Source organism: Lytechinus variegatus, chromosome 3, assembly GCF_018143015.1.
Source record: "Lytechinus variegatus isolate NC3 chromosome 3, Lvar_3.0, whole genome shotgun sequence".
Lineage (NCBI taxonomy): Eukaryota > Metazoa > Echinodermata > Echinoidea > Temnopleuroida > Toxopneustidae > Lytechinus > Lytechinus variegatus.
The window spans coordinates 8,302,682-8,328,112 of NC_054742.1; the positions used below are offsets into that span (position 1 = coordinate 8,302,682).

At 35.4% G+C, this 25,431-nt stretch overlaps 1 protein-coding gene across 1 annotated transcript in view; it reads right to left on the bottom strand.

Annotated features, from left to right (window-relative positions):
- The window catches only part of LOC121410145, a 29,832-nt gene extending 6,040 nt beyond the window's left edge, over window positions 1-23,792 (bottom strand). Inside the window, exons 1-13 of the mRNA XM_041602035.1 lie at window positions 23,636-23,792; window positions 19,294-19,992; window positions 14,844-15,030; window positions 14,236-14,434; window positions 12,819-13,030; window positions 9,835-9,992; window positions 7,937-8,384; window positions 6,663-6,902; window positions 5,662-5,875; window positions 5,187-5,485; window positions 3,839-4,779; window positions 2,846-3,032; window positions 1,262-1,412 (exon numbers count right to left, since the gene is read on the bottom strand). Of these exons, the coding sequence (XP_041457969.1) occupies window positions 1,262-1,412; window positions 2,846-3,032; window positions 3,839-4,779; window positions 5,187-5,485; window positions 5,662-5,875; window positions 6,663-6,902; window positions 7,937-8,384; window positions 9,835-9,992; window positions 12,819-13,030; window positions 14,236-14,434; window positions 14,844-15,030; window positions 19,294-19,887 (3,830 nt within the window). The 5' untranslated portion in view covers window positions 19,888-19,992; window positions 23,636-23,792. The remainder of the gene's footprint in view (window positions 1-1,261; window positions 1,413-2,845; window positions 3,033-3,838; window positions 4,780-5,186; window positions 5,486-5,661; window positions 5,876-6,662; window positions 6,903-7,936; window positions 8,385-9,834; window positions 9,993-12,818; window positions 13,031-14,235; window positions 14,435-14,843; window positions 15,031-19,293; window positions 19,993-23,635) is intronic.
- Window positions 23,793-25,431: the final 1,639 nt, after the last annotated feature.

The window sequence follows — 25,431 nt, forward strand, 5'->3', positions numbered from 1 at the left end:
TGTGCGTGAAATAATCATTATTGCAATTTTGACAGACATGGTAAATTCATGTATTAAAAGACAAAAATATTTGTCCAAGTATACTTTACTGAATTTGGATGACATGGAAAAGACCCTGTAGTAATTTATTTCTGAAAATAATATCAATTGCCTTATCAGCAGCTATACTAGAGCCCAGATAACAATATGTAGTGCTTTCAAACATTTCTATTAAAGCCCTATATTAATGATGCATATTATCATTATCATCTAGTGATCTATTAGAGAAATATTCATATATTTCAATACTTGCATATTAAAAATATTTGCCATTTCTGTTTATGACTATCACTCTCCTCTTTATAATAACTACTGAGAGCAAAGAGTATCATTCATAGTTTGGAAACTTTGTCTTTCAGTGCATTTTAGCATTAAAAGGATACTCCGGGCTGAAATAAATAGAGCAAAACACAGAAAATTCAATCAAAATCTGATAACAAATAGTGAAGCTATTGAAATTTAGCAATATATTGTGAAAACAGTTTTATGCACAACATCATGAATATTCATTAGATGGGCTGATGTCACAGCCCCACTTTTCTTCTTATGTTACTACATGAAATCATGATTGTTTCATGTGTGAATATTATGTTTCCCTTCTTATGATATAAGTTGCAGCAATGTCTAGTGCACTGAATCAGTTGTCAATCCAATATTTTTAATTCCTGGAGGAAAAAAAATGAATAAACCTAATTTCATATAACAAAACACAAAAGAACAAGTGGGGATATGATACCAGAGCTGCCAACTTGGACAAGAGCATTTCAGTATCTTAAAAGTAGAAAATTCGTATTTTGGTGAGAAATACCATAGAACACAAAGAACTGAAATTTTAGAAATCAGTATTTTGCATGAAACATTCAGTATTCTTCTCATTTTTCAGTAATGAATACTGAAAATCAGCACCAGTTGGCACCTCTGTGATACCATCAATTTGCTCATTGAATATTCATGAAGACGTGCCTAGAACTGTTTCACCGGAATAAAGCAAATCTTTAAAATACTATAACTTTGTTATTCTTTGTCCGACTTTGATCAAATTTTCACTGTTTTGTTTGTCTGATTTTTCAATTTATGTGTTCAAATCATACTTTTTTCAGCCTGGAGCATCCTGTTAAGTTATTACAAAGATAGAGCTTCCTGTGTGATCTGCAAAAAGGAATTATATCACCAAGTGCCATATTTTGGTTGGATGGTCTTACACTAATGGCAAGGTACATACTTGAGAAATCCTAGATTGAACTGTGCTGTAGCTATGCCTGCTACACTGTTAGCTTGTTTCATACACTGACTGGCTTCCATTAAGATCTCTTCTGCTTCCTCAATATGTCTATCATGGACTGCCATGCTACCAATCCGAGTTAGTAACCGACCTGTCAAAGTTATCATTGAAATGAATATGAATTACTTACCAAAGCTCAGTGACATACATTGACTTTTTTTTATCATTATATAGAATATATATAGTACTTGGCAATTAAAACTAAGTAAGGATAGGCTAATCAAGGTTAGAATATATATAGTATTTGGTAATTAAAACAAATATATAGTATTTGGCAATTAAAAGTATGTAAGGATAGGCTAATCAAGGTTAGCCTAATAAAAAAACCAGCAGTATTGTCATTTGAAAGAAATTAATGGTTAAGGCATACAAAGAGAAGTTCAAGAAAGCAATAGCTCTTTACAGATGAATGAGTAAGAGAAGGAATGACTATACACCTATTAGTTATTAGTAATTTAAACATGAAAAAGTGGAGTGCCCCTGATAGTCTTGCCTGCATTACACAGTCATAGTAGCAGTGTTCAATTTTTCTTATCTGCCTTTTGGGAAAATCAAAAACATATACATATGATTTTCATAAAACCTTGTAGTTAATGAAGGAAATAAAATTGAACAAGCAAAATACAACATATAAATAATAATTGAACAGGAGATATTATTTTTAGGCTGGAGAAACCCTCTCAGTTTTCACCAAGTTAACTTATCTGTGATAACCTTTGAATTCAATATTGTGTCACATGATTTATTTGTTTTATTGAAAAAATCAATACTCTACAAAATACAAGTAACATAGATATAATAATAATGATCATTATAAATTTGCTCTGATTTTGAAATCAGAGCAAACTTTTATGTTTCAATTTAAAAACCAATAACATCCATGATAATCTTTGAAATCACGAACACTTGAATTATCTAAAATATCATCATAGTTTTTTGCAGAACAGGGTTTTCAGAGAGAGGAAACAAAAACAAGTGGAATGCCTCTGGCAGTCTCTCCTAAATTACGAGATATAGCAGCAGAGCTGACTTTGAAAACCGCTATTAAATACTATCAATTATTGACAAACGAAAACATTCATATGATATTAAAAATACTGTGTCCATTGACCTAAAATGGCCTTTGGCCATGATCATGTGACCTAAGATGCGTGCAAACTGCAAAACAATCATTCATACTTGATTACCTTTATGTCTATGTTTCAAGAACTAGATCCATAAACTTTAAAAGTTATGACATTTTGTTTCCCCAAATATGGTCTAAGTTCATTGACCCTAAATGACCTCTGACCTTGGTCAAATAACCTGAAACTCAGGCGTGATGTTCAGTTATAGTTGATGCTCTTATGTTGCTCTTATGCTCTGCTATGCAGGCAAACAAACTCCATAACATGAAAGAGATTAATAACCCAAGATGACAATGCATCAGAAAAAATGTCATCCTCCCTCCCCAATTTATGAAAATTGCAATAACTTGAACCTCTGTTTAAAAACATCTCACAGACCTTTAAATGATTGCTTTACCTTTTGTCTCAAGGATTGGTTTGATGTTGTCATAAGTCTCTTCTTCTATAATATGTTCCAGTGAGTTGAGAGCCTTACGAAAGAAACGCTTTGCTTCATCTTTACGTAACTGAAAAAGATGTCGATCACCAATGCTTTCTTGAACCTCAACAAGCAGTAGCTGTTCTTTGTATGACAATGGGAACATCTAGTATAAGACAGAAAAATTGGACAAACAGCAATTTTAAATGTTATTAGCTGATTAAGAAATATATCAACTTATTCAAATCATCAAATTAAGTAAGCATTTGTCATATAAGGGCACAGCAACAGATGTTGAAAAGTGTGTGTGTATGGGGAGTGAAGGAGCTGCTTCTGATAGCCAGGGTTCAGACCACACTTCAATGGAGTGCCAGTTATCAACTCATTCACAAATCAAAAGTAATTTCAATTCTGCTGCAAAAAGTTGTCAAAAAATTGAGTTGTGAAATAGAATAGGAAAAGATTAAATCATGATTAACTTTAACTAATTGATACATTAATTATAATTGCATTTAATATAGAAGAAATATCACGAATCCTAGTAATCCAAAGAAGTGTGGTTTAAAATTCTAGTTTAGGCTAGGTTTAAACTTAGTTTAATAAGAATACTAATCCTTGAGTTTATGACCTAATAATCATTTGCCATTACATCACTATTGGTAGAGGTGATAAGTGTCACTTCCCTGAGAAAAGCTGAAGGATTCAACAGTCAATTCTGTGGTAAATATTTTACCTTTCAGTTACTTGGAATCTGATCGAAATGTTCAGCTTTCTGTTCCACATATCAACTTGTTGTGTGAGGTTATAAAAAGTTTCAAACATTCCAAATCATATGATTTTCAATAATGCTTCACAAAAGTTCAAAGGTATATTTTTATGAGATGTTTTCATATTCAAGGATCAAATCGTCATTTTCTTCAAAACAAAGGAATAAGCTTCTACATCATCAAAGACAATAGGTTTTTAACTCACATCTATGATCCTGTCATAGGCTAGCATCAACATCTCTTCAGACTGATCAAATGCAGATTTTTCTGCGAGAAACTTTCCAACATGCATTGCAAGAAGAGCCCCTTTACATCGTATCCTATTTTCATCAAATGGTTCTGCCTCTATGTCGCTCTCTTTCTCTTTCTCGCAATCAAGCTTGTCCACTTCACCATCACTCTTGTTGTTAGATATTTCAAAAGCATCTCCAAGCGATTTCACCAAGTCATCCAGCATATCTTCTTCTCCAGGAACAAAGCTAGCTAGACTCCTTGAGAGCTCAGCATCACTGATTTCTATAGGAACATCTGGGATGCTGCTTTCTGCTTGGCTGTCTTCTCTATTATTACTCAATGCTATCTTTGTGTCATCTAGTATACTTTCTTTTGGACTCCTCTCACCACTGTAGTTGCTCCCATAAAAAGACATATCATCAGGGCAAGTTGATAATGCAGTGAACTCTTCTCTGACAATCACTTCCTCAACTTGACTGTCTGGATGAGACTGTCTGCTCATGATTACCTCACTTCTTCTGCTCTCCACCCCACTTCGACTGCTTTCAACCTCACTCCACCCACTCTCCATCCCATCTCTACTGCCGTTACCTATGTCACTAAATGCAGCTGATGACAAAGGAGGTGGTGGTGGTGGTGGAGGTGGTGTTGCCTCATTCTTACTGGCAATGCTATCAAGGTCAGTCCTTGTGGCACGACTCATGGTCAGATCCTCTCTAGGGATATACTCCTCCTCCTCCTCCCCACTCTCAAATGTGGATTTCTCGATAGTCCTTCTACTTTCCATACTTTCAAAGTCACTGAAGATGCTCTGATGGCCTCCAGATCCAAAAGAGGCACTAGGAGGACCAGCCTGTTTTCCTGCAGTCAAATCTATCATGGGTGGCTTGGATGACTGGCTGCTAAAATTGTCTGAAATTTGGAACATAAATCATTTATCAGTCATGCTATACCATAACTGTTACAGAGAGCTCAAATTGTAACAATATTTCATTTATTTGATATCAGATTGAGAAGACTCAATCTAAATCACTACTTTTCTAAATTTACCTTGTAAAACTTTTTTTTTCATTTACCAGTATTATAGATCATATAATAGGGAGTCCAGTGCATTTTCATTGCAAACATGAACAAATATTGGGAAGAAGAAAATCATGAAGACAACGTTTTAACCTACATAAACTACATGTTTCTGGTCAGACAAAAGAATAAGAACAAACTGATATGGTACTAAATGTGGTAATAACAGATTTTTAGTATTTCAAATAACAAGTCAAATTTCAAGTCAAGGAGACAAGGAAATGAACCGTGAAACTTACCACTCTGAATACCAATACTGCCCATCTTCTTATCAAGTTTCTTTTTGAAACCGGGTAGCTCCCAATCCATTCTAGTAGCCGATCTCATTACCATCTCTCCTACATCATCAGCAAATGATACCCTTGAATTACTCTTGACCTGGTTAGGATTATCTTCTTTAGTGACTACCTCAGATACCATCTTGGTGAGAGAAGTGGTAATGTTGAAGTTCTCTTTGGAGAGACGGTTACAGTAATGAATGAGATCAAGCTTCAAGGTGATGTTCTGAGATGTGTCTGCTTGCATGGCCAGAAATGTACTGTAGAATAATAATGAAGAACAAAGCCCTGTGTTAGGTCTCTGAAGGATTTCAAGGTGAAACAAACAATATAGAAGAGATATATGGTTCATCATGTGGGTATTGGATGGTGGAATGAGGAGCAGTTGATGAGAAATGAAAATAGAACAGATTGAGATTTCGTTAGTGTTACATACTCAGGGTTAGTGACAATTTTGTTGAGTCCATTAACATCCCCACAACGGTCTAGATGATAAGGGAGTTCCTCTACCCTTCTCCTGGAGGAAGGTTGGTGAAGGAAGAAGTCAGCAAGGTGTTCATGACACTGCTGCATCTGACCATTCAACATCTGAGGTAAGAAACCAACACCTGATGATGAGGTCTGGTCACTGGTCAATCCTGGGATCACACCTGGTTTGAAAGAATATGAAAAAAAACTTCCTTTCAGAATTATTTCTGAAATGTGAAGGTTTATTTTGTCGTCTTCCAAAATTCTCTCCAATCAACCCACAACTATGGAACAAACTTCCCCTTGAACATAGAAATTTAACAACTTAACATAATTTTCAAATAAAAAAACTTATTTATTCCAGTAGTACATGTATGTACAGATTCTAGGGAGCTCTTGCTGTGCAAGATAGAAATAATTTTTGTGCTATATAAATGCATATTGTTATCATTATTTCTACAAAACCATGCTTCCATACTGCATACCTATAACCAGAGTATCAAAAATATTTTCCCCAACTATAAAATATCTAACTTTAAGGCTAGAAATTATAGGGATCACGATACCATCCTTTTCTAAAGGTCAAGTACAGTGCAAAGCCGAAACTAATAATGATGATGATGATGACAATAATACTACTAGGCATTTAAGCAGAAGCAAATTATAAAAATATCTTAATTTACAGAATATCACCAAAGAATATATTAGAGAAAAATTCCACAAAAACTCAACATTTTTACACATCCCACCTCCATTTTTTCCATTCATACGTTACTTCATGAACTGCTCAGGCCATAAGAATCTAAAATTAAATATTTGTTTTTTAAATATTTTTTAATTTATATTTGGATAAGAACAGGATAAACTAGTGACAAATTATTTCATGTAGGATCTACATTTTGGAGTTCTTATGTAATACTTCATGGAATTGCCAAATAGCACAAGAATAGAAGTGATTCATTCACTTACCAAGTAGAGAATTGAGGACAGCATCTCTCAAGTCTTGATGGAAGAACCCAAATAATCCTCCAGGTCGTTCTACAAGGGCATCAAATGCAGCTGATCTGAAGAGTGCAAAGTCAAAGCTAGTAACTGCTGATTGACCTTTGTATCCCATCTGCTTGAGGAGAGAGAGTATATCCGTCTCACTAAGTCCATGACGTGAGCAAGCAAGCAGGCGAAGGGTCTCAGCTACCCATCCAGTAAAAGCTGTAGAAATCAGTCATAAGGCTGCTAAATTAAAATCTTCATTCTCATTATTTTCATTAACCACTCATTCTTCTTGAGCTATTTTACTAAACTGCTACTTCTCTTTACTTCTTGCAAATTTACCATTAATAGTGCTGACACTTCCATAAATCAGTTGTGGCCAAAAGTTTACATACACCAATGGAATTCAGTGAAATTTGTTTGCTTGCCAAACATCGTAAATTTACCATAGATTCACAAATATAAATACTACCATGATGAATTTGATATCAAATGAAAGAACATATTCAGGGTTCCCAGCTTTTCAAGAAAACAAAATTCAAGGATTTCAAGTAATATTCATACCATATGTATTCTATTGTGAGTTATTATATTTTCAAACATCGTTTCATAGAAATATATAAATGTTAAATATATGATTTATATTACATTTTCTACCATATGTCACCACTGAACAAAAAAAGTGTAATCTAAAATGTTTGAGTTAAGAATTAAATACCACAAATATGAAATTTTTTGTCAAGTTTTTATTTCTAATTTGTCTAAAATATGAAGATTTGGGGGGAAAAAATGAAATCTAAATATTTCTTAGCTCCTTGTGAAGAAGCAATGTGATGAAGGAGCATGACATACCGGTACTCATTTGTTTGATATCAAATTCGTCAAAATATTTTATAAGATACAGTAATTTTTTACAATGTTTGGCAAGTGTCAGCTTTTCTTTGATTTTTTTGGTGTATGTAAACTTCTGGCCTCGACTGTATGTGTATACTTCAAAATCAGATCAATGAAAAAGTAACAAGAAATCAGCATACTACTTTCTTTAAAATTTAATACAGACATAAAAAGAGACTCTCTACCCCTAATGGTCATTAAATAGAAAACATTTTCCAATATTGATAGAGCTACATAGAATGAAATTGGAACATTTCTCAATTATCACATAACCTTTCTTCACTTGTTGTAATCCTTTCCATTGATTAGATCTCATATAAACAATTCTTTGTTGAGAAAATACATAAAATTGCTCTTACGATCAATCTGTCCAAAATTTGACATGGAAGCTGAAAGTCTCCCCTCTGTGCTCCATCCATATTCCTTGGTCCATCGAGATATGATAGACTTCCACAAATCCCTAAAAGAGGGAGCTTTGACATATCGCTTCAGTAGATCTGGCAGATTGTCGAAGGTCCCACATACCCTCAACTCATTTGCCAGCACGGTGAGAAAGAGAGGTCTTGAGCTAAGCTTGCAGTTGACAATTTTCTTGAGGTGGCTGGCATCCAAGCACTTACAATGCATTGCAAGATGTCGTTCAATGACTGTGCCTTTATCTGCAGTGCTCTCAAAGAGAGGAACAGATAAGGTCTCACAGTCTGGTCTATTCATCAGTGATTTGTATGTGAGATCAGAACGGACTGTGGTGATGATAATCTTACAATGAGATGGAAGTACAGCAGGCAGCCATTTCATTTCTTTGACCTGCAAATATAACATAAAACTTTATAGTTTCTTCTGATTAGTTCTTAGAGTAACATAATAATAATAATACACTTCATTTATATAGCGCCTTTCATCAGATACAAAGCGCATTCAGTCTGTCTCTTTGTAAGATTTAACAAAACTAAATATATGTAATAAACAAATAATTTCCTACGTTAATATAGGGACAGTGATTTTCCGCGATCGCGGAAAACGGACGGAATTCACGGAATCGGCTGCTTTAAACGGAAAGTGGCTTTTCAAACAGAAAATCACGGAAAACATGTTTTTTCTCAAAATGCACAAAAAAGCAACAGAAATTAATCCCAAATCCTCAACAAAATACGAATATCAACTGAAAAAACACGATCTCACTTTGCAACAACAATCATCGTAACTACACTCGAGCCTCTCCATCACTCGATCGTATCCAAATTAGTTTACACTTACGTCCGCATAGAAGGCAGAATCCGGCCATGTGTTGCTGCCCTCTACATTCGGTCATAATATAATGATCACGGTGATTCATCAAATCCAAAATGGCGGATATTCGGAAGTCGTCGACTGCTCAAAACGATGTCCGAAAAGTCCCCAAATCAGCGATAAAATCCCATTTAACAATAAAATAATGCTAATAATATGAAAGGTGAGAATATATTCATGTTGATTATGTTTCCCTTAATATTTTATGAGCTCGAATCTCTTCGATTAATATGGATTTTAAAGCGATGTTAGTACATTGGTAGATGCAAATTTTGAGCAGCGCTAGCATTTTGACATCGCTACTCGTTGCGTATTGGTTTTCTATGTAAACGGAATTGTCAATTTTTCTTGTACACAAAGTCTATGGGGAAACGGAATTTCCGTTTTCAGACATGCTGAAACGGAATTTGAGATTTTCTGAAACGGAAAAGGCAATTTTTAGAAACGGAAAATCACTGTCCCTATTAATATTTCAAATATTGTAGAGAGGAGAGAACACAGAGTGCCGATGCAGGAGATACACAGATTAGAGTGTTCCGTGTTTAGGCGCAGAAAAGAAGAAATAATTCAGAAACCTTATAATTCTTTTCACAGCTAAATCACTAACTCCTTATTTCTTTGTTTATATATACAGTATACATGTGAAATTACAAATTACTTCATCATGGTAACTTGTACTGATACCCAGAATGTTTCCATCCCAGGGGGCCCCATTTCATAAAGCTGTTCGTAATAGTGACTTAATGAAATTCACAATTAAATGTTCATAGGTGATTATTTAGCACTTAAGAAAGGTTCACCAGTCATTCTTAAATTCACTCTTAACTTAGAAACAGCTTTTTGAAACACCCACCATGATACATATAGTTTGGATCTGATGAAAGGGATTAGTCTTTAAGGTTCAAGGTGAGTCAATAGGCCATCCAATTTCAATTCATAATTATTCATAGATCACAACTTGAATTACCTGATGTACTCCCATTCCCATAGTACTGCTTAGTTCATCTACAGCATCAAGGACTATAGCACAAGGACCCATAGCAATGGCTGCAACAAATGCTTCACAGATCCGATGAAAGTTAGATAGTTCCTCAGAATCACCATTGCTCTCAGCTGGGCTGTCACCTGAAACATCAAAGCAAAAGCAGACTCCATGTGCGTGGGAATTTCAAAGGGATTTAGCTCAAATTTATTTCATAATAAGCAAGGAACATATTGATGTACTGACAAGTTTGTTTTATCATGGCTCTTTAATATACCGGTAAGCCTGATACCTTATTTCTACTTTCACAAATGTCAATGAGAACAAATTTACAGATTCTATGGAGCAGGAAGGAGACTGCATGTGTGACGATGACTGAATCTATTTTCTTAGACTAAGGTCCCACAGTTTTCCATCATACAGAACACAAGAGAAAAAATCATGATGTTCAGAGACATAGAATTTCATGGATAATGAGAATTAGTTTGGCTATAAATATTCAATAAAAATTGTAGCAAAATACATCATAAGTGTGATTTCAACCCAACAAAACAGTCCTCAGAATTTGATGATAAATCTGGATAAAACACATTTTTAAAATACTTACTGCATAGGTTAATGTTTGGTTTAGGTATAGGATCTGCAGTTATGTACTCAAAATGCTTTAGAACACAATATAATAATTCTACATGTATAAAAATGAATAATCAGGACTACATTACATGTATACATGTATGAAATTTCAATTACTACTATAATCTCACATCGAACTGTGTGTTTAAAAAAAGTAGGCTCTCGACTGCACACAGTCACAATTTATGAGAGCACAAATGCCAAATCAAGAATATATTACACATCTCTGTGACCTCTTTTAGATCCTAAAGTCTATTCAGATCATCATACATGCATGAACTGAGTTTGAAGTTGATTGTTCAAACAGTTCTACAGTTATCATTTAGTTTGATTATTTTATATACATATATAAAGTGATGTTTGACCTCATGACTCCCTAACCCATCAGATCATTATCAATCTTTGTATGTTTTGACCAAGTTTTAAATTGATCCGTCAAATGGTACTCGAATGATGGGAAGACAGATGACCAGAAAACATAATGCCTCAGGCAACCACCAGTGGGCAGACGCATAAAAATTACAAATAAAAACAGGTCTAATAGAGTCATTTAATTTCTGCATAGTTTTCGAAAACAGTGATAAACAATACATGTATCAATCTGTATGCAAATGAGTAAACAAATGATTTCACACATTCACCTTTCCTTTCATATTTCAAATAAGTCACTTTCGTAGGAGTCAGTGATGATATGTATAGGTTTCACAATCATGATTTTATATTTTGCTTGAGGGTTCAAACTGTATTTCATATTTATCAAGCAAAAATTGAAATAGTTCAAATTTTATAATGAAATTCACAAGGCACAAACTGCCAAAGTTAGTATGTCTAGCCTAATGAAAAATGTAAAAGAATACATGCCATAAATTTTTCATTCTATACCAATTCTAATAAATATTGAATGTTTGATTTTACTCCAATACAAATCAAATTGATACTTTGGAATACATGGTGAAGTTGACCTTACATATTGAATAATAATCATTTAAGTTTATTGAAATTCTCTATCATCTGTTATAATTAACATATTCCTCCATTATTATTTCAGGAAGCAACCCAGAATACATGTAGGTCAACAAACTTTTTTGGTCGAATACACAATGAGCATCAGAAACCAATTAACCCTGACACAGTGATAGTCTACTTCCTGAAAACATCATCATGTAATCCATCAAGCATACATGTTATGACCTGTACCCAAAACTATCATTTGATACTTAGTTCTACTGGTAAATACACAATAATCAAATAATTAATAAAAATAAAAAGAAATAAGAAATGAATAATTGCTGGATTTTATACCTTAGCACTCTTGCAGAGAATACAAAACGCAACAAATATTACCCCAGCTAGATATTCTATGCAAATATCTAACATAAAGAAAACAAGTGGAATGCCTCTGGCCGTCTCACCTGCATCACGCGATTCAACATAGCAGCAGTGCTGACTTTGAAAACTACTATAACTCCCACAAGATGTTCAGTGATACTTGGTTACTCTTATTTCCACGTTTTATGAACTAGACCAATACACTTACAGAGATAGGATGGTAATACCCCCAATGTGGCCAAAATTCAGTGACCTCACATGACCTTTGACCTTGATCATGTGACCTGAAACTTGCACAAGATATTCAGTGATATTTGATTACTCTTATGTCCAAGTTTCAAAAGTCAGATCAATAAACTTGCAAAGTTATGATGGTAATTCAACAGATACCCCCATTATGGCCAAAGTTCAATGACCTTTGACCTTGGTCATGTGACCTAAAATGCGCACAGGATGTTCAGTGATACTTGATTACTCTTATGTCCAAGTTTTATGAACTAGACCAAAATACTTTCAAAGTTATGATGGTAATTCAACAAATACCCCCAATTCTGTCAAAGTTTATTGACCCCAAATGACCTTTGACCTTCTTCATGTGACGTGAAACTCATGCAGGATGTTTGGTGATACTTGATTAACCTTATGTCCAAGTTTATTGACCTAGGTCATTATATTTCCTAAGTTATGATGACATTTCAAAAACTTAACCTCAGGTTAAGATTTTGATGTTGATTCCCCCAACATGGTCTAAGTTCATTGACCCTAAATGACCTTTGAGTCGGCTTTGACCTTGGTCATGTGACATGAAACTCTAATAGGATGTTCAGTAATACTTGATTAACCAATTGATGGCCAATTTTCATGAACTAGGTCCATATAATTTCTAAGTTATGATGTCATTTCAAAAATTTAACCTCAGGTTAAGATTTGATGTTAACGCCGCCGTCGGAAAAGCGGCGCCTATAGTCTCACTCTGCTATGCAGGTGAGACAAAAACCAATACATACCTCCAAACTCTCCTCTAAGTTCAAAGGTCACTCTTCGGAGAAAGCTGCAGATGTCAGTACTGAGGGCGCTAGAACCAACATAGTGGGCCAAGACCTTGATATCTGGATGTGATCCTTGGAATTGCTTGACCCAATTGGCAACCAATGATGTCTTCCCACACCCTCTCTCTCCTATTAAGGTTACAATAGACTTGGATGCTGGTGTGTCTTCTCTGTGTATCAAGTCATATAGCACACATTGAAAATAAAACTTAACTGTCTAAGAAACATCTTTCACCACTTCATTCATGGTTTAATTGTGTAAATAAATCTTTCCCTTTCCTTTGAAAAAAAAACACCTTTAATCAGGCCTCTACAAGTTTTTTGTCATCACTTGCCCTGCCCGACAAGGTAAGCGATGAAGAAATTTGCTAGCCCAAGAGATAAAAAAAACTGCTTGCCCAATCTTTTTTCATAATACTTTTGCTCTTAATTATCTTTTATAATGGTAATAAAATGTCTACACTTAATTTTAAAGGTCAAGAGAAATAACTACAAATGAGAATTATGAAGTACATTACAGAACATATAAGTCTATTTTCAGCAAAGTCATGACATCAGTTCTTATTGCCATGATAGACATGGATCTGCTAATTTTTAATCAGTTTCCCTAGTAGCTTCACTCACAAACCTTAGGAGCTATAAAACTAAGTCATCGCCGATCACGACGACAAAATCGCTGATACTCGGTCGGGAACAATCATGAATCTTGAGGCAGAGTCACAAAGTTTGCAGCGAGCTCGAAAATCAGCTGACTAGCTCATATATATTTCAGTGTTGATGTATGGAACATGCGCACACAGGGCTAAATAATCACACAGGGCTAAATAATCATCAGCAAATTGCGCGAGATAGTAGCGCATGCAAACAGTGTATTTAAGAAAGAAAGATGGCAGCCCCCATAGGGTTCTTTGAACAAGTTACCTGGCGATAAATTATCGGTAAATTGGCACTGATTTTACGTTTCCACTGTTTTTTAACTGGTTTGATATTGTATGAGAGATAATAAATCGATAATTGTGATTTATCCAAAAGTTATTGAACTTTTCTGTCATTTTATTTGCTTTATTTTAAAAATCATCAGGCAATTGACTTTCAGAAATGATTGCCTGTACATCATTTTCACTTTTTACCCCGGGCAAGCAGGTTTGTGGCACCCTGCCTTTATTCAATTCTTAGACATTAATTCATGACTTGTCATTCCAAAAATATCAAACACAAGTATATGTAAAATTATTGTAGGCCTTTGACAGAATTCTATGTCAGCTCATGTTCAGCTGGATTGTGTAATAAACATGGGATGGGTTAAAATCTAAATGTTGAAAATTAGTACAGCTTTGCTGCAGTTTTATTAAGATGAAAAGTTCCTTCAACTTACATTTTCTTCTTCTTTCCTTTGACTATGACCCATTCATCAACCTTTTCAGCTGTTGTAGGTGTAGTAGGGTCCATCCATTCTTCACAGTGATCAGTCATTTTGGTGAAAAGCTTCTGTATCTCAGGCGTCAGTACAAACACTCGACGACGGGTTTCTGCATATGCCTCATGGGCTGCCCACTCTCGGAACTGCTCACCATCTTTAACAAAACAGATTAACAACCATGAATAAGGACAGACTTTCTTTATTTTCATAATTTAATTGAAATGGGTGACATTAAGTCCCTGTCATTGATATTTGCCATTCTATTTGCACCCGTTTTCTAACTCTACAGGGAGATATACATGTATAGTACAATTATTCTAATTCTGTTTCATACAAGATGTTTATTATGATTGCTTTAATAAGAGAAGGTCAACATTTTACGACCAACTTTTTACCTCTGAACTAATTATCTCAAAATGGAATCTAAAATTCACAATTCAATTTCCAATTACTAAACTGATCAAGGAGTACTTTATGGCCCATGTATCCATATAATTTGCAAACAACATAAATATCACTTTAAAATTCATGCGTGAAGTTCTCAGCCACTATTTCAAACTTACCAACATCACCCAGTAATTCATCAAGAGGTGGGTAGAGTTCATTAATGATTTCCATCCAATCATCCAGTACTTTCTGACCAAGTTCTTCAGGAGTACGAAAAAATTGGATCTTCATACCCTTGTTGATTAATTTCTGTTTCAAAGTGGTTACTTTAATTTCTGTTTCCTCATCCTCAGCCATATACATCTGTGGAAGAAAAGAGCAAGGAGGGGAAAATTATATGATGCATTATAGAGCTGAAGATACATGAAAGCGAAATGGTCTACATACTTTACACTTTCCTGATATCCATATAGTGTACATTTATTTTTATGCACATCAAAGGGAACATTTCATGAAAAGTTTTTCATTAGATATTTTCAAGGACAATGTTATTCTCAGCCGATCAGATACAAGGATTTCAAATGCTCCTTGACCTGAATTATAGGAACTGGCAAATACAGAACAAGGGGAAGACTGGACACTTTGGCGATTTCTTGAAAAGCTCAATTTCATGTAATCTGCATCATTCTCATAGCAAAGGTAAAATGTGGGACCTCCAATTCATTTCAGTTTTGCAATGATTATTTCACTGATTGACTGTTACATCAGTTATCCAGTTTCAATCATAATTCTATTACTGGAATGATAAAGCTAAATTATATTATTTTAAGGGCATTATTATTAATAGGGCATATCTTTGGATATGTCATTCCAACATTTCGTTCCAACTAAGGATAGGGAATTGTATGAGGAAATTTATTTGTATAACATTTGGCAAGAGTGAGTGATTTCTATACCTTGTATTATAAACATGGAAATAACTACATGTAGTTATAAGCGATTTGTGTCTCGCCCACTTATGAAAATAACCCGAAATATCGTGATTTGAGAGGGCACGCAATAGGATTGTATCAAATGACTGGGATGGAATAACATTTGTCAAGAGTCTTACACATAAACTTTAATGTTGAACTCAAAATGACCTTTGACCTTACCATGTGACCTCTGATTGTACCATGACTTGCAGGTCTCCTCAGTACATCTACAACCCAATTTGGGGTGAAAAGTGACTTACAGTTGGGGAGATATATGTGTCATAGGAGAGTCTTGCACACAAACTTTAACTTTGACCTGAAAATGACCTTTGACCTTACCATGTGACCTCCAACTGCAGCATGACGTGCAGGTCTCCTAACTACATCTACAATCCAAGTTTGGATGAAAAGTGACTTGCGGTTGCTGAGTTAGGTGTCATAAGAAAGTCTTGCAGTGTAAACTTTTACGTTCACCTGAAAATGACCTTTGACCTTACCATGTGACCTCCAACTGCAGCATGACATGCAGGTCTCCTAACTATATCTACAATCCAAGTTTGGATGAAAAGTGACTTGCGGTTGCTGAGTTAGGTGTCATAAGAAAGTCTTGCAGTGTAAACTTTTACGTTCACCTGAAAATGACCTTTGACCTTACCATGTGACCTCCAACTGCAGCATGACATGCAGGTCTCCTAACTACATCTAATATCCAAGTTTGGGTGAAAAGTGACTTGCGGTTGCGGAGTTAGGTGTCATAAGAGAGTCTTGCATTGTAAACTTTTACGTTGACCTGAAATTGGCTGAAAATGACCTTTGACCTTACCATGTGACCTCCAACTGCAGCATGACATGCAGGTCTCCCAACTACTACATCTAAAATCCAAGTTTGGGTGAAAAGTGACTTGCGGTTGCGGAGTTAGGTGTCATAAGAAAGTCTTGCAGTGTAAACTTTTACGTTCACCTGAAAATGACCTTTGACCTTACCATGTGACCTCCAACTGCAGCATAACATGTAGGTCCCCTAACTTAAGAACATCTACCATCCAAGTTTAGTTGAAAAGTGACTTACAGTTGTGGAGTTATGTGTCATAATATTGTGACGGATGGACGGACAACATTTGGATCCCTATTAAAGTCTTGCCTTCACCTCTGGTGAGCAAGACAATGAAGATTCATTGAAATTCACTGCTAATCTTTTTGAAGATCTAGATGTAAGGATCCTTGATATCACTGAATTGTACGAGGTACATGGTTGCTACATATTCATGTTCTTGTAAATAATAAACATCTTTACTTCGATTTTCAATCAAGGCTTATTAGTTATTTTCATGTTTATTTTAACCAATAACCGTAAATCATAATAAATCATTATCAGATGCTAATTTTATATACATGTAACATGCCGTCCGTATCATTAGCATTCGTAAAGGATCCGGAGTTATTTAAGAAAATAAATTTGTATAATGTGAAAGTGGCTTCTGGTCCTTCTGTCATAAACAGGGGGCGGGCTTCATACTCCCTATCCTTTGTTAATGATACGGACGGCATGTTACATGTATGTAGATTTTATACACGATCTAATAGGAAATTTGCAGTGTCCCCATACAATACAAGAGTATTGATATAATCATTGAATAATACAAGTTAAAACATGTTAAACTTGTTTTGGTATTCTTAAGGCAATTCATTGCACCAACATATTAAGAAATTTTGGAACAAATCATTAATGTGACACTCCAACTTTACTACACCTGTATGTACATTGTAGATTCTCATCTACTGAGATACCCAAGAACTTGTTATTACCAGTAGTTGAAGCTGAATTTCTGAGTTATTAGCATATTTTCAGTACATGTAGAATGTTTCTGTGCATGGATTATATTGCAGGGAGGTACCCAACACACAACAGGGGAACTACATGCAAATATTGCAACACAGATAGAAACAAATGCTTCACTTGGCAAATAGGAAGTGAATCACATGATCTTCACCTTCTACACCCCACCCCCAGATTTTGAATGTCACAAAAAGCTACATATAGCCTATAGATAAATCTATCTAGCATAATGCTCTGAATTTGTAATTGTGATTACATATCAAATTTCAAAATCCATTTCATATTTTTCTACTGTTTTTTTTAATCATTGGCTATGTACCAGACGATATACATGTAGCAAACAGTACAATAATCTCAGTCGACTTTTGACCACTCATGCACAAGCCCAAAAGTGTCTATACATGTACATGTACCTCAAACAAAACTTTCAAGAGATCAAACATCCAGGTTTAAAGTCTACTATCAGTTCTAAGTCTTCAGATTTCCTTGGAACAACAAACAGCTCTATTTTTGCTGAAGAAAGCTTGTATAAACTCATTTTCTGCGGTGCAATATCACTGAATGAAGAGAAGAAAAATCTAAATGGCCTTTCTTCTTTCACATTTATTCTGCATGTAATTTTCAGTTTTGATAATCATTAGCAATAATATTATGCTGGTTTGAAATTTTAAACTTTGATAGGGTAGGTTTGGCCTTACTAAAGTTAAAAGTTGCACAAACTTTACAGTACCTGATAAATTACAGAATCTGCTGATTAAACATTATGCATTTTAAACGTACAAGAAACACTTTGTAATCAAACAATGTGAAAATCACTGTAAAAAACATTCTCACTACTGATAGATTGAAACTTGGGATCTAGGTGGGTGGTAAAAAGGGCATAATGAGCAAAACAAATATTTGACTGGATTAACTATTTGGGCAGTTCCATGGTTACGGAGCGACATTCAGAAAATATTCAGAAGTATAGCATTCAAACAAAGATATCACCCATATTTACATACATGTACATGTAGTTATTTGCAAAGAAATGGTACCTGACAGTATTTGCTGACACCAACTTTTCAAAATAATAAAATTCATTATTTTGACCCACTGTATTAATGAGATACGAATGTTCATAATCATGGTTACGGAGTGACGTAAATGGACATGCATATTTGAGGAGAAAACACGATGCTCAAACTCTGTGAACTTTAAATGGCTATCACAATGTTGAGTTATTGATTAGATTCCATGTTGTTCTAGATTTAATATGCTGCATTACATAAAAAAATTGGTTTATTTTTTTCATTAATCACAACTTAAAACATAAACCAATACCCGGTTACAGAGTGACGGTTACGGAGTGACATCTGAAATATTCCCACACAGGCAACGTAAAATGAACTTATATTTTAAAATTTTCTTTTGATATGATGTAAAATGATGACCTTCAGATTATTCAAAAGAAGCAATAGTTTTCTGTTAAATTGAAATAAGTAAAAAAATTCAAAACAAGCAATAGTTTTCTGTTAAATTGAAATTAGTAAAAACAATATATGTATTCCCATGTAAAGAATTTTTGTATGGTTTGGATTCTCCTACAAGATGTGTAAGAAAAAAAAACTGTGGCTAATTATGTTCCCCTTTTGTATTTATGAAATCCCATGAGTTTTAACAGAAAAATTTGATCCAGATTCGAAATAGAGCCAATATAAATTTTTGGAAAATGTCCACTTCTGCTTGGAATTGCCCATTTCTCAATATGCATTACGGTATTTTGTTAATTCACGCTTTTTGGAAGTTGACTTGAAGATATGCTGGTATACTAACCTTCAGTTTTTCCTCCCTTTCCTTTTCTGGTAACTCCAGAAACTTGTCCTCTACATGTCTGACATCTCTCACATAGAATCTGCAGTATTTACTGTCATTCAAAATGGCTGCTTGGATGATCTCTAGCTCTGTTACACTGCAATATTGATATGCCTCCTGCATGATCCATTCATGTCCCTTGCTGGCGGCTGTCAAATAATTCCTATCCAACCATGACATGTTCCGAGGTAGTTTTTCCAGTGATGATGGAAGCAGAGGTGCATCATTAGGCCGATGGGTTCCATAACGCTCACCAAGGAGACAGATAAAGAAAGGACTGCACCGATTGATGTACTCGAGGCATAGAGAGATGACATTTCCTGAGCTTGACTGTTCGTTATTGATGCCCCAACGAAGATCTGCAGGAGCAAAGAAAGTACCCCTTGAATGGCAGACAGAGTTGAGCTGAGGAAAGACATAACGCTGAAGATGGCCTCGCTCATCTTGGAAGTCTAAGAAGGTAGAACTGATAAAAGGCCTGATAGACTTCCTAAAGGTGAACTGACGCTTGATGGTACTGAAACTACGTTTGAGTTTAAGCCGAGATTTACCCATCCTGTATTCCTTCCTATAATATTGGTCTGTATCATGAACCTGTTGAATTTAGACCCCAAAACGGCACTGTCGCATGCTTCACATGACTGCATCTGAATACATGACCTTTGAAAAAAAGGGGGAAAAGTTCAATTATATACAAAATATATTTCCAAAGTAAAGACTACCCCCCTCCCCACCAAAAAAAAATAACAATAATATATATCAATATTTATTAAAAAAAGTAAAATCCTCTAATTTTCTTTAGGTTTTTTTCAATTTGAATGATATATGTAATAAAATATTATTAAAGTTTCCCAGTTTGACTATTCAATCATAAACTTTTATGGTACAAGAAAGTCATTAAAAATGGAATAGCAATCCCTCTAAAAAATGACATAATTTTTGATATTAATATTGAATTTGCAGCCAAACCTAAGATCATTATAAATGTTTGTGTGTTTTTTAAAGTAATGTAAAGGGCCCAAGAGGTTAAAAAAAACCCCTCCATATTGTCTTATCATAATGGATGAAAACTATGCAACAAATGTATATTACAGGAATTATTCTCATCTCTGAAGCACTGGAATACCAAAGTAGAGAATTCAGGGTAAGATATTGGTAAAATTCTCATAAATATATTAGGCCATCTTCATAATATTAGATCTTAATAAGAAATTACTCATTAATAATGTAGGGGCATAGGCTCCCTGTACAGAGTGACTTAAATCTTCATTCTATGGAGGAGTCAGCGGAACATGATGTAGTCCAGAGGAACTCCGACAAACAGATCCTGAAGTCTTTCAGTTTAAGATGAAAAGTGAAGTGGAAACAATCATACAGCATCAGGCCCTCTCTGTCAATGGCTGACATTTGAGTGATGGAATGCTATTAAAGCATTTGTGCATTTAATGAAAAAGCGAAATGCCTCCTAAAAATACAGAGAGCACCTAATCTTCTTCCATGCATGCAATATGAATGTAACTTGTCAACATCTGATTTATTTTCTTTGTCATAAGAGAGTCTTGCATGTAAACTTTAATGTTGACCTGAAAATGACCTTCGATCTTATCATGTGACCTCCGACTGCAGAATAACATGCAGGCCCCCCGAGTCCATCTACCATCCAAGTTTGGTTGAAAAGTGACATATGGTTGCAAAGCGACATATGGTTGCGGAGTGAGGTGTCATGAGAGAGTCTTGCATGTAAACTTTAATGTTGACCTGAAAATGACCTTTGACCTTACCATGTGACCTCAGACTGCAGCATAAGATGCAGGTCCCCCAAGTCCATTTACCATCCAAGTTTGGTTAAAAAGCGACTTACGGTTGTGGAGTTATGTGTCATTACAGGTTTGTGACGGACGGAAGACGGAGACAGACGACGGACGACATTTGGATCCGTACATGTAAGTCTTCACCTCTGGTGGGCGAGACAAAAATTAATTGATGGACTTGTGCTTACTTGAGATGATGAATGAAAAGAGATGATCAATAAAAGAAAAGATTATGGAAAGTCCACACGAAGAGGTGCATTCTAAATCGTAGGGTAGGCCCTATCGGCCCCTATGTCATGTTAAAGCAATAATGTAGTCTCAACTCCTTAATCCCGAAATGTTGAACATCCATATTTTTTATATTCTTAAAGCTTATACTCTTATATAAACTTCCATAAAGTTATCAACTTTAAATATGACCAACGTTTATGATCGTTGTAATTTTAGCATTGTTTTTTTTTCATTGCGGATTGATTTCACACATTTTTCTATATTTTATTAGGCCTATTGCAAAGCACTACTTTACCAACTTGGACATGTTTGCAGAAATTTTCATATGTTGCCCGTCTTCAACTGTAAACTCTGAAAAGGTATGTTTATACTCTAAACACTCACATTTATTTCTTGCGTGATATCTGACAAATAAAATTTAAAAAATTAGATTTTTCACACGCAGCCTCTCATATTTTCCTTTATAGTGTCAAACAATCAGACACATTGATTTTGTTTACTCCATTCAAACACTATTTTTACCTCAACAAATAACATTTAACGCATAATTTGCAAAACTATTATCATAAATCAGTATTCTACAAAAAATATCAGAATATTGAACTAATGTAATGTCGAAATTGCTAAGTTGATTCCATTTTTATGTCGGACAGGGTCTCTTTCGTTGAAATATCAATGAAAGGTGTCTCTAAAAGGACACCGTGTTCTAAATATAAAAGGAATAATGAAAATTTCAATTTTATCCATATTTTTGTAAATCTTAAAAAGTTTTTTTTCTCCTTTTACCTCATAAAATAAGTTACATACACCAATTCGACAATCAGTAATAAATAAAACATTATTTGAACTCCATTTATTGAAATACATGATTGTATGAAAAGTCGTCATTCCGAAATAAAAGGTTCAGGTGGCGATGAAGACTAGATATTTTTCCTACATGTATACTACCGATATCAAACGTTGTCGCACACTTTGGAGACGAAATTGCCTTCGTAAAAAGGAAAGCGCTGATTTGTCGCCAATCTTCCTATCTCGGAAGAATGGTCCTAGGACGTTCCTACGTATCGCTCATCTCGTCATGCAACAGGGGCCTGTTGCATGACGAGATTAGCGGTAGTGCCGCCCGTTTCGATAGTTCAAGTTTTTTTTAATGGAAAAGGGATGGGGACAGGACGGAGGGAGAATAAAACTATAAAAGAAAACATTTTTAAAAATATTTAGGCCTATTACTGAACTCACGGAAAAGTTAAAATGACATCCGTTTTTGGTCGTCTTGTTGACCTGAAATTGATGACAACTAGCCCCCATATGTTTAAAGGTGATATGTCAGTGTGGCTTGCCGTATCCGTAAACGCATTTTCTCTCAATACAGGAATACCAACGGCGACAGTGGCGGGCGGTGTGCAAAGAAGATCATGCCTACGTAGGACATGTCTGGAGGTGTCTTTCCAAGGACCATTCTTCGCATCGCCTAAATCGGCTTTGTGAAACAGTTGAGCGATATCTCATTCTTAGTAGAACGGTTCTACGAATTTCATGCAACAGGCCCCTGTCCGAATACCGGGGTAGGTAGGTAGGTAGGGTAGCCGTAGACCAAAAGCTTCGGTCTCTGTTTTGTTGGTTGTTCAGCTGAACTCCGTTGGCTTCACTCACCAAATACAGAGACCGAAGTTCTAGCGCGATCTGTACAGGAGACTCATTGGCCATATGTTTATGTACTTAAGATTGGATAAAACGGGGAAGTGAATTTGCGCGACAGCCGAGGTAAGTCACTGTTTTTGTTCCTTTCAACTTCATTTTTCTCTGTTTTTTGGCAATTTAATAATGCCAAGAGGGAATATAAATTTGCATTTTGCTCGAATTTTCAAAATTTATATTCATTAAGACAAAAATTGAAGAGCCCCGACGGGGGGATTTTGCATTGCAAGTCCCCTGATTGTGGCTGCATGATAGCGAGCCGTGTGTACGAGGCCGAGAAGAAATAAAAAAAAAATGTTAACAAACTCCTCGAAACAGACGGCTTCCAGCTGTCTAGGGTAGCCGTAGTAAGTGCAGTGTAGCCTAGCGGTAACGGTATAACGTATACGAACCCTCGCCAGGCCCACTCACACAACAACGAGACCGAGTGCCGGTGGTATGTCTATAAACTTGGGATGGAAGTTCAAAAGCGGCACTTATTCTTAAAATGCTAGTATAAATCAACTTACCATGAATCGAATGACGAAAAAAGACAAGAAAATTTACCAAAAACTTAAGTTTACCTTTTCCTTGAGTGAGGGTCTGAGCAGTATAGGGCTAAAGATTTCGAGAGATCTGCCCCGCTACATTGTCTCTCTCTCCAAGTACAGGCCAGATCCAGGATCATCCAGTGCAGCAGCGCGGCGCCCTAGCCCTCGCGGGTTATCAAGGCCTAAGCTTATCATGAATTGAAAAGAGCGCTAGCTAGCAACAGTTCCCACGATTAACCCCCTCTCGGATTGTTTACACACATACACGGTTGGATGCCCAACTAAAACCATTATCGCTGGTACCGCGCACCCATCATCATCTATTGATTGAAGTTTTCTTTAGTATTATAGTAAACTGAGACGATGATTAATCCTTAATGATTGAAATACTAACGCTGGAAAAGTGTCAATTTGAATACAGAGATGAGATATTCTTCTTCTTCTTTTCATTGATACAGAATACACAATTTTTCAATGCCATTTAATTCAATTGAGTGAGTCGATCACAACTCTAATTGGTCTACAGAGACAAGATGAATATATTTTAATTCAAAGAACCTAGCAGCTAATGAAAGTAAAAAAAGGGAAAATCTATACTATCAGTTGTACGGTTGTTAATCATGTTAATCATGCATTGATTGAAAATATGAGAATGAAGTCTCAGTCAATCCACAGTATGAAAAAGTGGGAAAGTAAGTTTTGACTTCATAGTCACGTTACTTGACTTTGCTTGTGCTTATTGTAATAATAAAAGCAACTTAATTCGTTGCAGAATTCTGATTCTGACAGTATGAGTTGAATTCTTATCGAAGGGCATCCTTATATAGTCCATCAACTGTTTAAAACACCCAGCACTGCAAGCACTCTCATTACTTTGACTTGCATTACCTATATACTGCTCAACAGCAAATTTGGCTCGTGGCACCAGCTATATTCACTGAGTGGTGGATATGAATCTCTTAACATAAACATGTTTTTTTTTTGAGAGTATGAACTATTAAATATTGCAGATGAATAAAGCAAGCATCATGAGATGATACACTATATACACAGTAAGAATTTCTAGAACCCTAAATGACACACTTACACCAACCTTATGGGGTATAATCCTGCACCTATAAATGGACATACAGGTGCAAAAATGCAGTTTCATTATTATTTGCACCAAGAAATGCTCGTTTGCATCCTAAAAGATGCTAATTTGAACCTTTTAATGTGCATAACATAGGCGGATGGGGGGGGGCGAGGGGCCCGCCCCCCCCCCTATTGCCGGAGCAAAAAAAAGAGGGGAAAAGAAAGGAAGAGAGAAAAAGAGAGGTGAAAAGAAGAACGGCAAGAGGAGGAATATGAGTGAAAAAATAAGATGAGAGGAAGACTGGGAAAATAATTTTTTTAAATCTTTCATGTCGGGATATAAAATTTTTGCTCGCGCTTCACGCTCGCATTGCCTTTCAGGTGATTTACCAATGGAGCTTAAAATATCAAATTTTGAAGTCAATATTGAAAACATATTTCATCTGGGAATTTAAACTTTCATTATTTTGTTTGGTTTACAAATTGATTTTTAAAAAGTGCTCTGTCAAAATTTCTGTTTTATGGTCTGAATATTAACATTTTCTGCTTGCGCTGCGCGCTCGTAAAATTTGATTTGTCAGGTACCCATTATTTTCCTGTATTCCATGAAGTTCTCAAAATATCCCTATTCGATCAGAATGTCAAAACGTATTAGCTAGCACTGCACACTCGCATTTTGTGACTACAAACTACTAAAAATCACCATTTGATGACAGTTTATCAAAAATTTCGGCTCGCGATTTCCGCTCGCTTTG